This window comes from Caretta caretta, chromosome 5 (genome assembly GCF_965140235.1).
Source record: "Caretta caretta isolate rCarCar2 chromosome 5, rCarCar1.hap1, whole genome shotgun sequence".
NCBI lineage: Eukaryota > Metazoa > Chordata > Testudines > Cheloniidae > Caretta > Caretta caretta.
This window is the reverse complement of record NC_134210.1, coordinates 111,666,640-111,680,730: the sequence shown is the minus strand read 5'-3', so window position 1 is coordinate 111,680,730 and position 14,091 is coordinate 111,666,640. Positions and strand designations below refer to the sequence as shown.

The window sequence follows — 14,091 nt, the reverse complement described above, 5'->3', positions numbered from 1 at the left end:
GCTGATGTTATTAGGCCCTGTGATGGTGTCCCCTGAATAGATATGTGGGCACAATTGGCAACGGGCTTTGTTGCAAGGATAAGTTCCTGGGTTAGTGGTTCTGTTGTGTGGTATGTGGTTGTTGGTGAGTATTTGCTTCAGGTTGCGGGGCTGTCTGTAGGCAAGGACTGGCCTGTCTCCCAAGACTTGTGAGAGTGTTGGGTCATCCTTTAGGATAGGTTGTAGATCCTTAATAATGCGTTGGAGGGGTTTTAGTTGGGGGCTGAAGGTGACCGCTAGTGGCGTTCTGTTATTTTCTTTGTTAGGCCTGTCCTGTAGTAGGTAACTTCTGGGAACTCTTCTGGCTCTATCAATCTGTTTCTTTACTTCTGCAGGTGGGTACTGTAGTTGTAAGAAAGCTTGACAGAGATCTTGTAGGTGTTTGTCTCTGTCTGAGGGGTTGGAGCAAATGCGGTTGTATCGCAGAGCTTGGCTGTAGACGATGGATCGTGTGGTGTGGTCAGGGTGAAAGCTGGAGGCATGCAGGTAGGAATAGCGGTCAGTAGGTTTCCGGTATAGCGTGGTGTTTATGTGGCCATTGTTTATTAGCACTGTAGTGTCCAGGAAGTGGATCTCTTGTGTGGACTGGACCAGGCTGAGGTTGGTGGTGGGATGGAAATTGTTGAAATCATGGTGGAATTCCTCAAGGGCTTCTTTTCCATGGGTCCAGATGATGAAGATGTCATCAATATAGCGCAAGTAGAGTAGGGGCTTTAGGGGACGAGAGCTGAGGAAGCGTTGTTCTAAATCAGCCATAAAAATGTTGGCATACTGTGGGGCCATGCGGGTACCCATAGCAGTGCCGCTGATCTGAAGGTATACATTGTCCCCAAATGTGAAATAGTTATGGGTAAGGACAAAGTCACAAAGTTCAGCCACCAGGTTAGCCGTGACATTATCGGGGATAGTGTTCTTGACGGCTTGTAGTCCATCTTTGTGTGGAATGTTGGTGTAGAGGGCTTCTACATCCATAGTAGCCAGGATGGTGTTATCAGGAAGATCACCGATGGATTGAAGTTTCCTCAGGAAGTCAGTGGTGTCTCGAAGGTAGCTGGGAGTGCTATATTCTGTCTTTGTCGGGGATAGACCAGGAATGGAGTCTTAGAACTTTTAGTAAGTAATCTAGCTAGGTACATGTTAGATTGTGATTTCTTTAAATGGCTGAGAAAAGAACTGTGCTGAATAGAATAACTATTTCTGTCTGTTTATCTTTTTTGTAACTTAAGGTTTTGCCTAGAGGGGTTCTCTATGTTTTCAATCTAATTACCCTGTAAGGTATCCACCATCCTGATTTTACAGGAGGAATTTCTTTATTTCTATTTACTTCTATTTCTATTAAAAGTCTTCTTGTAAGAAAACTGAATGCTTTTTCATTGTTCTCAGATCCAAGGGTCTGGGTCTGTAGTCACCGAGGCAAATTGGTGAGGCTTTTTACCAAACCTTGTCCAGGAAGTGGGGTGCAAGGTTTTGGGAAGTATTTTGGGGGGAAAGACGCATCCAAACAGCTCTTCCCCAGTAACCAGTATTAGTTCGGTGGTGGTAGCGGCCAATCCAAGGACAAAGGGTGGAATATTTTGTACCTTGGGGAAGTTTTGACCTAGGCTGGTAAAGATAAGCTTAGGAGGTTTTTCATGCAGGTCCCCACATCTGTACCCTAGAGTTCAGAGTGGGGGAGGAACCTTGACAAAGGGTTAAGAAGCTAAAGGTAACCTCGCTGGCACCTGACCAAAATGACCAATGAGGAGACAAGATACTTTCAAAAGCTGGGAGGAGGGAGAGAAACAAAGGGTCTGTGTGTCTGTATATATGCTGCTTTTGCTGGGGATAGAACAGGAATGGAGTCTTAGAACTTTTAGTAAGTAATCTAGCTAGGTATGCGTTAGATTATGATTTCTTTAAATGGCTGAGAAAAGAACTGTGCTGAATAGAATGACTATTTCTGTCTGTGTGTCTTTTTTGTAACTTAAGGTTTTGCCTAGAGGGATTCTCTATGTTTTGAATCTAATTACCCTGTAAGGTATCTACCATCCTGATTTTACAGAGGTGATTCCTTTACTCCTATTTACTTCTATTTCTATTAAAAGTCTTCTTGTAAGAAAACTGAATGCTTTTTCATTATTGTCGGATCCAAGGGTTTGGGTCTGTGGTCACCTATGCAAATTGGTGAGGATTTTTACCAAACCTTTCCCAGGAAGTGGGGTGCAAGGGTTGGGAGGATTTTGGGGGGAAAGACGTGTCCAAACTACGTTTCCCAGTAAACCCAGTTAGAGTTTGGTGGTGGCAGTGGATATTCCAAGGACAAAGGATAAAATTAATTTGTACCTTGGGGAAGTTTTAACCTAAGCTGGTAAAAGTAAGCTTAGGAGGTTTTCATGCAAATCCCCACATCTGTACCCTAGAGTTCAGAGTGGGGGAGGAACCTTGACAGTTCCTTACTCTGAACTAGGGATAATTAACCACTGAAGAAATAAATCACTTGCATGCTGTTTATTTCATACTGTATTTAATTGTAACAAATTTGCAATTTAAAAAATAACACATCACATATTAAGTAACTTACTACTAGTGCTGAATCAAATAATGAATGTATTCATCTCCCACATTTGATTAATTCCATCTGTATTAATCTAAGAATTTCATCAGCATTACTTTAGTAATTTCTTCCCTGATTATTAGTATTTGACCAGCCAAAGAGCTGCATGGATACCAGAGAAAAATACCAATTAAAAATTATTTGATGAATACCATTAAAATTAATCAAATAATACATTTGTTGAATACTATTCAACCACTCCTTTTACTTCACCCCTTTGTGTTTGTTATATCTTCCTTCCTTTCTGGTCTTTACTCCACTTCTGCTTCTCTCCCCCTCCCACCCAGTCCCCCATAATAGAACATGGTGTATCTTTTTCTGAGCTGTCTTCAGTGTCTGCTTCCTCTTTTCTTTCTATCATCCTTTGCTTTATGTAGACTTATCTCTCTCTCTCTTTCCCTGCATCGTGTTCTCAATCTCCTCCCAAATCTCTTTGGTCATTCCTTTCTTCTCCCAATTTGAAGTCTCCCTCACCCAACTTTGTGTGTGTTCGTGTGCTTCCTGGCTGCTAGCAGCATGAGAGTTCTCTGCTACTTTACACCTCACCAACCTCCTGGCTCTTGTGATGAGCAACAGTATTTACACTACTGCACTGAGCTTTCTTGCTGCTGCAACCGGGGTGCTTCTATCACTCTTAATTTTCCCAGCCTGTATTCTTGAGTACCCTACTCCAGTAAATAGTGTCACTGCCCACCTGCCTCTGCTGTTGCTCACAACTTTCCCAAAGTTGACAAAAATGAAACTTGCCAGTTTCACTGTTGCCCAAAGGGTTCCGAAAATAGCAGAGCTTCACCCAATCCCCCAGTGACATGAATTCCTTCACCAGTGGTATAATGTTAGGGCTGATCACTTGGAACTTCAACCAGCACTAGAATGGGTGACACAAAAACAAGGGACATCCCCATTTCCATTTTCTCCAAGAATCAGGCCTACTGTGTTTTCTTACATGTCCAATTGCCCCCATTCCAAGATATCTTTGAAGATTCTTCTGTAGTTCCATGGACAGGAGAAGCATTTGAATATTAAAAGCATTACATACTGTTTAATTACAGTTATGCACTCCAGGAATCATTTTGCGGCTGGCTTGTCTAATGGTTAAGTGATATCAAGGGAGAATGACCATCACCAAAGCTAAGTCAGTTTGTATATCACAGGTTGAAAATATTTAAATTTTCTTAAAGAATAAATGTTCCTTAACAAGTGGGCTTTTAATATTTGTTTTTCCTGGTGAAAATTCTTACTTTATCATGCAGAATACTTTCTATTATAAATCCAGGGCAATGATTCTAGAATTTGGAGAAAGTTTAACGTTATATTGAATAATGTATTTGCTAACAACAATCTTTTCAAAGAAGTGAAAGAAAAATGATAAAGAGGGGGAACTGACGAGTCTGGAGAAAGGGAAAGATGGAAACTTGAAACTAGGAAAAAAAGGGGAAAAGAATGTGGAAAACCCAAATTCTTATATCTTTAAATCTGCAAGCCAAAAAAGATACTGTTTCTGTCTCATTCCTGTCAACAGAGATTCACAGATGTGAAGATACTGATAGTTTGTTATAAAATAGATTTTAAACTGATAATTTAAAGTTGAACCAAATGGAATGATGTTTTACCTATTAAGCTATTAAAAAAATAATCTATTAAACAATAATAGAATACTATTTATTTAAATATTGGTGGATGTTTTCTACATTTTCAAATATATTGATTTCAATTATAACACAGAATACAAAGTGCACAGTGCTCACTTTATATTTTTGATTACAAGTAGTTGCACTGTAAAAAACAAAGGAAATAGTATTTTTCAATTCACCTACTACAAATACTGTAGTGCAATCTCTTTATCATGAAAGTTGAACTTACAAATGTACAGTTGTGTACAAAAAAACCCTGCATTCAAAAATAAAACAATATAAAACTTTAGAGTGTACAAGTCCAATCAGTCCTACTTCTAATTTAGCCAATCGCTCAAACAAGTTTGTTTACCTTTGCAGAAGATAACGCTGCCCTCTTCTTGTTTACAATGTCACCTGAAAACGAGAACAGATGTTTGCATGGCACTGTTGTAGCCAGAGTTGCAGGATATTTATATGCCAGATGTGTTACAGATTCATATGTCCCTTCATACTTCAACCACCATTCCAGGGAACATGTGTCCATGCTGATGACGGGTTCTGCTCGATAACGATCCAAAGCAGTGCGGACCGAAGCATGTTCATTTTCATCATCTGAGTCAGATGCCACCAGCAGAAGGTAGATTTTCTTTTTTGGTGGTTTGGGTTCTGTAGTTCCCGCATCAGAGTGTTGCTCTTTTAAGACTTCTGAAATCAAGCTCCACACCTCGTCCCACTCAGATTTTGGAAGGCACTTCAGATTCTTAAACCTTGGGTCAAGTGCTGTAGCTATCTTTATAAATCTCACATTGGTACCTTCTTTGCATTTTGTCAAATTTGCAGTGAAAGTGTTCTTAAAACAAACAACATGTGCTGGGTCATTGTCTGAGACTGCTACAACATGAAATATATGGCTGAATGCAGATAAAAAAGAGCAGAAGACACACAATTCTCCCCTCAAGGAGTTCAGACACAAATTTAATTAACACATCATTTTTTTTAATGAGCACCATCAGCATGGAAGCACGTCCTCTGGAATGGTGGCGGAAGCATGACTGGACACGTGAATCTTTAGCGCATCGGGCACGTAAATATGTTGTGACGCCAGCTACAACAGTGCCATACGAACGCCTGTTCTCACTTTCTGGTGAAATTGTAATTAAGAAGTGGGCAGCATTATCTCCCACAAATGTAAACAAACTTGTTTCTCTTAGCAATTGGTTGAACAAGAAGTAGGACTGAGTGGACTTGTAGGCTCTAAAGTTTTACTTTGTTTTGTTTTTGAGTGCAGTTATGTAACAAAAACCCCCTACATTTGTTAGTTGCACTTTCATGATAAAAAGATTGCAGTACAGTACTTGTATGAGTAGAATTGAAAAATACTGTTTCTTTTGTTTATCATTTTTATAATGCAAATATTTGTAATACAAAATAATATAAATTGAGCACTGTACACTTTGTATTATGTGTTGTAATTGAAATCGATATACTTGAAAATGTAGAAAAACATCCAAAATATTTAATACATTTCAATTGGTATTCTATTGTAATAACAGTGTAATTAATTATGATTAATTTTTTTATCACGATTAATTTTTTGAGTTAATTGCATGAGTTAACTGTGATTAATCGATGGCCCTAATCCAAATCCAATAGTTGTAGCGCTTTGAGAATATGGACTCTACTCATTGTCAAAGTTTTTTTTGAACTGCATTCCAGGTAGGCTGTGTCAATTTCAGCATATTCATCTAATTAAAGACTGAGCATGACTTTCAGTCCCAGACACTTTCTACAGTGTATAAGCCTTCTTCTTTTTGCTAGTGCATTATCCAGTAAAGTTAATTTGTAGATGTATTTTTGTGAGCAATATTAGGGGAATATTTTAAATATTTATGTTACCAAAGTACTATTGGATTTTAGGAACAGAACGCACTTAGCATTTCAGTCTTGCTTTCCATGTATGTGTTCACAAAGAGATGGGGAATGGACTGAAGGATTAGTTCATGGGCTTTCCCATTTAAATAAAAGGGTTTCTCATACCAGGGAGAAAGGCAACAGCATTTGGAAAAAAAATAATTAAGTATCCTTTGCTGGAAATGTTTATATTTTGTTCCCGAAAAGTACATTGACAGTACAACACCATGTTCATTTGAAAAGAGAGAGAGAAAGGTGAAGAGACCTTGTTGTGGGCTTCAGGGCTCTTCTCCCTTTTGTATTTTGAGAGGCTACTAGGCAACAGATGCAATCTTATATATTCCAAAGAAAAAACATTCCTTCTTCAGAAATATTATTCTGAGTCACAGGGACAAATCATCTCTAGCGGGGATGATATCCTAGTATCTACAGAGAGGGTGACTCCACTAGAATCATGGAGATCACCAGTCTTTCGTTCATTCCTTAGAGAACGTAATAAGGGGCTCCTGCAAGTCCTCTCTCTGTCAGATTGCTGCCTGTTACACATTCATGTACATAAATTTTACACTCTGAGCACCCTTGAAAATTTCCAAGATTTTGAATGATTTTATTGATTCTGTGTTCCATGTTTTAAAGGTCAGCAATCTCTGAGAAAACAGGAGAATTGTTCAAACCGGTGCAACTCTAAGTGCATCCAGTGTTCAAGTGTGTAACATATGTTCCACTTAGTTACCGACTATTTTTGTTACTCTAACACAGCAGCTCTCAAACCCCAAGTGGGTCGTGAACCCATTTTAATGGGGTTGCCAGGGCCTGCCTAGACTTGCTGGGGCCCACGTCTGAAGCCTGAGCTCCACCATGAGGGGATTAGGCTGAAACCCGAGGGCTTCAGTCCTGGGCAGCGGGGCTCAGGTTACAGGCCCCCTGCCGGGGGCTGAAGCTCTTGGGCTTTGCCCCCTACCCATCTAAGATGGTGGGGGTCGGACTTTGGCTTTGGCCCCCGCCTCCACCCAGGGCAATGGGGCTCGGGTAGACTCAGGCTTCAGTCCCCTCTCCTGGGGTTGTGTAGTAATTTTTGTTGTCAGAAGGGGGTCGCGGTGCAATGAAGTTTGAGAACCCCTGCTCTAACAAGTCAGCAGCAGAAAGTGAGATGAATCTTCTGGCAGCAAATCTGATGCTGTTTTTCTGGTTCCTGACTGGAGAGCGATACCTTAGCCAGGAGAAGGTTCTGTGACAGTTGGGAGGATGGATGGAGATCTGGAGGCCTAGCAACTAAAAGACAGACAGCTGTTCCTGCCAGTTTATCTAGGTGAATGACCTGGACGCAAACAACCTGGCAATTCATATCTTGGCTAAAGAGTAAGACCTCACATATACAGAGTAGATAAGAACATGTACAGCACGTAAATAAAATTACACCAGACCCCACTCTATGACAGCAATTCCTCTCCAACAACAGAAACTGACCAGGTGCAAGTCTCTGAAATCAACCACCCAGCTGAGGTGCAACCATATAATACCAATCACTAAGGGTCTGTCTACATTGGATGAGTTACAGTGCCAGCATTTACAGAGCCACTCAGAGAGCGCTGAAGGGAAACCACTGTTGTATGTTCACACTGTCAGCTGCCTGCGCAATAGCATGTTCACACTTGCGGCACTTGCAGCAGTATTCGGAGCGGTGAACTCTGGGCAGCTATCCCACAGAGCACCTCTTTCTCTTCTGCCGCTAAGTGTTGTGGGAAGCCAGAGGGGGTCGCACGGCATCCTGGGTGTTGCTCCAATGCCCCATGATGCATTGCTTGGCATCCCAGCAATCCCTGTGCTTCCCTCCGCATTTGGCACCATCTTTCAATGATTTGTGTACTGCGTGCTCTGCCTCTTTGGTCTGCAGGAATGGATCCCGAACTGTTGACCGGTATGATGCTCGCTCTGACCAACATGTCACGAGTAGCAGTGGAGTTATTCCTTAAACTACAAAGGAGAGAGGAGTGCAACAATGATCTCACCAGGTGTACTAGCTACGAAACAAGATTGCTTCTGGCATTCACGGAGGTGCTGACCACAGTGGAACGCCGCTTTTGGATTTAGGAAACAAGCACTGAGTGGTGGGATCACATTGTCATGCACGTCTGGGATGACAAGCAGTGGCTGCAGAACTTTCGGATGAGGAAAGCCACATTCATGGGACTGTGTGACGAGCTCACCCTAGTCCTGCAGCGCAAGGACATGAGAATGAGAGCTGCCCTGCCACTGGAGAACCGTGTGGTGATTGTACTGTGGAAGCTGGCTACTCCAGATTGCTACCGATTGGTCGCTAACCAGTTTGGAGTGCGAAAGTCAACCGTTGCACTCGTGCTGACGGAAGTGTGCAGGGCCATTAATCGCATCCTGCTCTCAAAGACTGTGACTCTGGGCAATGTGCGTGACATTGTGGATGGCCCTGCACAAATGGGCTTCCCTAACTGTGGAGGGGTGATAGATGGCATACATAGTCCAGTTCTGGCACCAGATCACCGAGCCACCGAGTACATTAATTGGAAGGGGCATTTCTCTATAGTTTTCCAGGCACTTGTGGATCATCATGGGCATTTCACAGACATTAACGCAGGCTGGTCTGGAAAGTGTTCTTTCGGAACACTGGCCTGTTCAGGAAGCTGCAAAGAGGGACTTTCTTCCCGGACCAGAAGATCACCATAGGTGAAGTTGAAATGCCCACTGTGATCCTGGAAAACCCCACTTACCCTTTAATGCGATGGCTTATGAAGCCATACACAGGGCACCTTGAAAGCAGCAAAGAGCAGTTTAACAACAGGCTGAGCAAGTGCAGAATGACTTAAGTGTACTTTTGGCCGTTTAAAAGCCCGCTGGCGCGGCCTCTACGGGATGCTGAACATGGCCGATGACAATATTCCTATGCTTATAGCCGCGTGCCATATACTCCATAATATTTGTGAAGAAAAAGGTGAAAGCTTCACTCAGGGCTAGACTGCTGAGGCTCAGTGCCTGGAGGCTGAATTTGAACAGTCAGAGACTAGGGCTATTAGAGGGGCACAGCACGGAGCCATAAGGATAAGGGATGCCTTGAGCCAGCAATTTGAAGCTGAAAGCCACTAATATTTGTTGCTATGCTTGGGATTGCAGTGCTTATAATGCTAAGAGGTGATTGTGATTGGTGCAGATGATTCAATATAAAGGTTTAAGATAATTGTATGTTGCTCTTCAGGGCTCTGTTTGCTTTCAATTAATAGAATAAAGATGGTTTTCAAACCAACACAATTCTTTTATTAAAAAACAACAACCCACGGAGAGTGACAAACAAAAAAAACACATTAGCACTGAGGGGGGTGGTTTGATTCCCAAAATCAAAACCACTTACCAGGGGCCTCCTCTCGTGTTTGCACTTCGCGAAGCTCCAACAGCTGTGACTGGCTAGCCTCCTCCGGGGTTGAGAAGAGCTCCTGGCTGCATGCATCTTTGACTTCCAAGTCATCCTCTGCCTCTGAGTCCCCCCCCCCCACATCCTTGTCCAAGATTTCCTCTTCCTGGCTCGGTCCGCTCTCTACTGGCACGTGAGCTACTGAAGCATCCACAGTGGACTTCACAGTGGAGGTGGGGTCACCAGTGAATATTGTATCCAGCTCTTTGTAGAATCGGCAGCTTGTGGGCACAGTACCAGAGCAGCAGTTTGCCTCTCAGGCCTTGTGGTAAGCGTTCCACAACTCCTTCTGCACTGCAGCATGTCCCAGTCATGGCCCCTTTCTGTCATGCATCGTGAAATCTGTCCATAGGTATCATAATTCCTATGGCTGGAGTGCAGCTGGAATTAGACAGCCTCCTCTCCTCAAATGCTGATGAGGTCCAGCAGCTCGACATTGCTCCAAGTGGGGGATCGTCTGGTGCGTGGAGCAGGCATGGTCACCTGGAAAGATACGTGGAGACCACTGCACGCATCACTGAGCAAACAGGAAGGGGACTTTCAAAATTCCAAAGGAATTTACAGGGTGGGGATGACGGTTAGTTACCCGAGGAGAGGGCAGTAAAGTTCAAACTGATGACCAGAGAGGCAAGATCATGAATTGTGGGACACCTCCCAGAGACCAATCGCAGCACTGTAATCAACCAGGGTGTCTAGACTGGCACTGCAGCACTGTAGCCCCAGAGCAGAAAACTGTACGCCTCTCGTCTTAACTGAGGGTTCTCTATAGCACCCATCCCAGTAGCACTAAAGTGCTTCCCTGGTAAACTATATCTAAATGCCGAAGTCCCTAGAAGACTTCGAGGAGTTCTCTACCTTGACTTGCTTTGTATACTCTTTTCCTTTCTGAATTCTCACATCTGCTCATTTCACACACCACAAGGAAAAAGGTAGAGGGAACATCACTCAGGAACCAGAGCAAGGTGGAAATAGGAACCCAAGCTGGAAAGGGTTCAATAAAGAATTGCTAACACACACAAAATTAAGTAAATTACCAACTGCCTTTGCCTGCGTGGTTGGTTTTGCATTTTATTTCTTCTCCCTGTGAATAACCTTGTATAAGAAAAGAGTGTGGGAAAAGGCTAATTTTCTAGAACAGAAAATGCTGGCAATGTTCCTTAAAGACTGACCTGCTCTGGTACAGATCCATGAGGAACGTAGCAAAGAGATACATACAGATGAATACCACAATAGTTGAAGAGACATAACATAATCTCCTGTTTCAGGTCTCTTCATAGCATTCTATAGGTGAGAACAATTACCCAGATTTCATCCACTCCTACAATGTAAATTGTGATTGTGGAGATGCCAGGAATGACTATTTCCACTCAAGAATCACTTTGCAACAGACACTTCACATTAACTCAACTCTCACTAGTTCAAATACAACATGACAGAAAAATTGTCCATTAAGATTTGGACAGTTTGCCCCTCAAGAATTGGAAAGAAAAAAGCAAAAAGACCTTGGAAAATTCCTGAAGGTTTACATGTGGTCTAAATTCCAAAGGCAGCTAACCGGGTGGTCTAGAAATGGATTTTCTCCAAACAAAACCAAAAGGAATCTGTTACCACTGTTTAGTTTAGCTGAGGAGAATCAAAGGGGTATCTTTATATACAGTATGATTCAAGAATCCTCCAGACAAGTGGGCAAACAAAGAAGGAATACATTCTGATCCAATCGAGCAATTTGTTCGATGTCTGAGACCACATTTGTCCCACAATTCATTCTCGTTTTCTTTTCACACGGCAAATTTTTAGCTAAAATGCAATACATTATTGATTTCCTCCGTGATAATGCCAAATTATTTACTGGGAAGCACTACTGCTGTTTAGATTCCGTTAAATCAACCAGTAAAGGCAGGAGAGTGTCATGTTAACTTGCAGTTTAACAAAACAAGGTATGAAACATTTAAAAAATTACTATCTACCTTAAATTTCATTTTTCTATTAGCTGTGAGAGAACACAGCTCAACAAGCCCTAGGGTGCTGTAGGTTATCATAATTCTCTGTAAATATTTAATGTTAACAAAGAAACAAACTACAGGTGTTTAAATTAGTTTGCATTTTCATCCACTATGAATTTAATGCAATGTACCAGTACTTAGGAAGAAAGAGGTGGGAGCAGATAACTTAATTCTTTGATGTTAGGAGTCAGTCTTCGAACATGACAGTACATAAATTAGCACATTAGCATCAGAAGCAGTGGACTGTTTGATCTTAATGAAACTTACCAAAACAGATCATACTGTAGATACCATCACTGAGCGCTTATCCTTAAATGAAATAACTTTAGTCATCACAAAGAAACATGCAAAATGCCAGACAACTCTAGATTTTTTTTCAAGTAGTGTAACTGTTTTCCAGAAATCTAATTGTCTCTTTCCCCGATGTCTATTAACTCAACTTTTAAATCTGAATAGAAAGTCACTGATGCTATAGGGTCTCCCTGAGTCTGCAGAATATCAGAAATTAAAGCTCTGAGAGATGCAGAACTACTCCTTTTCATCTCAAGAGAGGTTAATTGTAGGGGCTAATGATGGCAAATCAAATGACAACTATATCCCTAAGAATCATTTTAGTAGAAATATATAGCTGACATATTTATCCATCATTATTGCCGATAATGAGCTAAGGTTGCAATGGCCTAGCTAACTGCTATCAAAAGTTGCTGGAGTGAGAAAGGAGGAATTCAAATCCCTAATTCCTCCAAAATTGAAGTCATCTCCATGCCTTGTAGTGGAAAGGGAAGATGCACCTCATCTCCAGCAACAAAGTGCTCAACTGCCTCCTGGGTACCACAACCAAAAAATACCTCCTATGCCTTCACAGATACCAAAAAGTCCAACAGTTCCCTACCCAGATATCCCACTCTCTCCTTCCTGCAACCAAAAACTTGTAAATTGCATTTACATGTTTTCAGAGCAGCACAATGAAAGTAATCAGTGATGGAAAAAATTCTATTCAAAATGTTGCATTAAAAAATTCTATATTTCCACAGAAAATGTCTAACAAACAAAATGAAAAATTCATTTTGGAGCAAATCAAAATTTTAATTTCAGTTTAATTCAACTCAAAAGATTTTTAAGAGTTTAAATATGCAAGTAGTTCTTGTTCTCTCTCTCTCTCTCTCTCTCTCTCTCTGTGTATATAAATTTTATTTCAATACTTACACACTTTTCCAGCAGAAAAAAATGAAAGTTTTAGAACATATTTTCTCCCTCTCCAATATTTTCACTTTTTTCCAACTTTTTCAAGTGACAAAAAAATAGAAGAGTAAGAGTGGACTTTTTCTCCAACTTATATTTAAAGTTTTGGGTTTTTTTCTCTGCCCTTTTCCACTACAAAATAAAAATAAATGGAAGCAAACAAAAAAAAATACCCCAATAATACTTCTTAGTTGTATTCTTCTGTTCTCCTACACAGTGATTCTTCTAATTGTATTACTGATTTTATGCAAATTTCTTATATGAAATTCAAATGTACATATACATATTTAACAAACAACATTTCCAGTCACACACACATATATCCCTCCCTCCCTCCCTCCCTCTCTCCAAAGAAAAAAGAAAAAAAAAGAATCAAACAAAAAAATCTGCTCTCTTTCACATGACTTTTCATTCGATTATTTAATTATTTCAGGATGTAGGGTACATAGAAGAAGTGATGTAAATAATTCATAAAACGTTATGTTGTAGAAGTCATTTGCTATACTGTCCAATCTGTACATTGCTCTCTCATATGAAGCTGATCTAGAAATTAAGTATATCCATTCTGCTACTGAAGGTTACATATAAAATTTTCCAATTGTATCAGTATACTCAGTTGTATCGTTGAAATATTAATACATACAAGTATCCTGTGTTGGTAGTAGTACAAACATTTTCTTTTGACAGTATTTTTTCTCCCATAATTATGAACATTTTGCACTGAACATTATCACATCTCCACTACAAATTTGAATTTCTCAAATGTATTACATGTAACCTGCAATGGAGTCCAGCAGAGGTTATGCAATATTTCTAACTCCACACAGTACCTAAATTAAAAGACCATCAATTTCACCTTTCTCAGAGAATCATCTATGGAGATCTGTCCTGACAACCCTAGATTTATTAAGTCTGTATACACACAGAATCACACACATATCTCTTAGAACTAGACTCTTCCCAAAGGGAGACTAGAAAATCCATGTAAAACTCAAAAAAGTAAAAAAGAAGACTGAATGATCTACAACTGATTAAAATGTTGCATTAAAGCAACAAATATTACCGGTACAGTATATTTTCCCTTTAAATTCCTTTCTTCCACACTTTAGCCCTTAGGCAGTAAAGATTTATGTAGCACTAGCAGTTTTAAAGAGCAATAAACACAGGGGGAGAAACAAGAGGGAGAAGGTTTTTTGTTTTGTTTTTGTTCATACCACTATAGGGTTTGTTCTTCCCCAGTGCCTTTTG

The 14,091-nt window shown here is 40.7% G+C and overlaps 1 protein-coding gene across 4 annotated transcripts in view; it reads right to left on the bottom strand.

The window, feature by feature from the left end:
- Positions 1-14,091, bottom strand: part of CNTLN (centlein) — a 282,930-nt gene that overhangs the window by 200,912 nt on the left and 67,927 nt on the right. Inside the window, exon 1 of one of the 4 annotated variants that reach the window (XM_048849839.2) lies at positions 9,539-9,649. The exons of the other annotated variants lie outside the window; for them this stretch is intronic. Within the exon in view, the coding sequence (XP_048705796.2) occupies positions 9,539-9,634 (96 nt within the window). The 5' untranslated portion in view covers positions 9,635-9,649. Of the gene's footprint in view, positions 1-9,538; positions 9,650-14,091 lie in introns of those variants that run through there. 4 annotated transcript variants of the gene reach the window in all.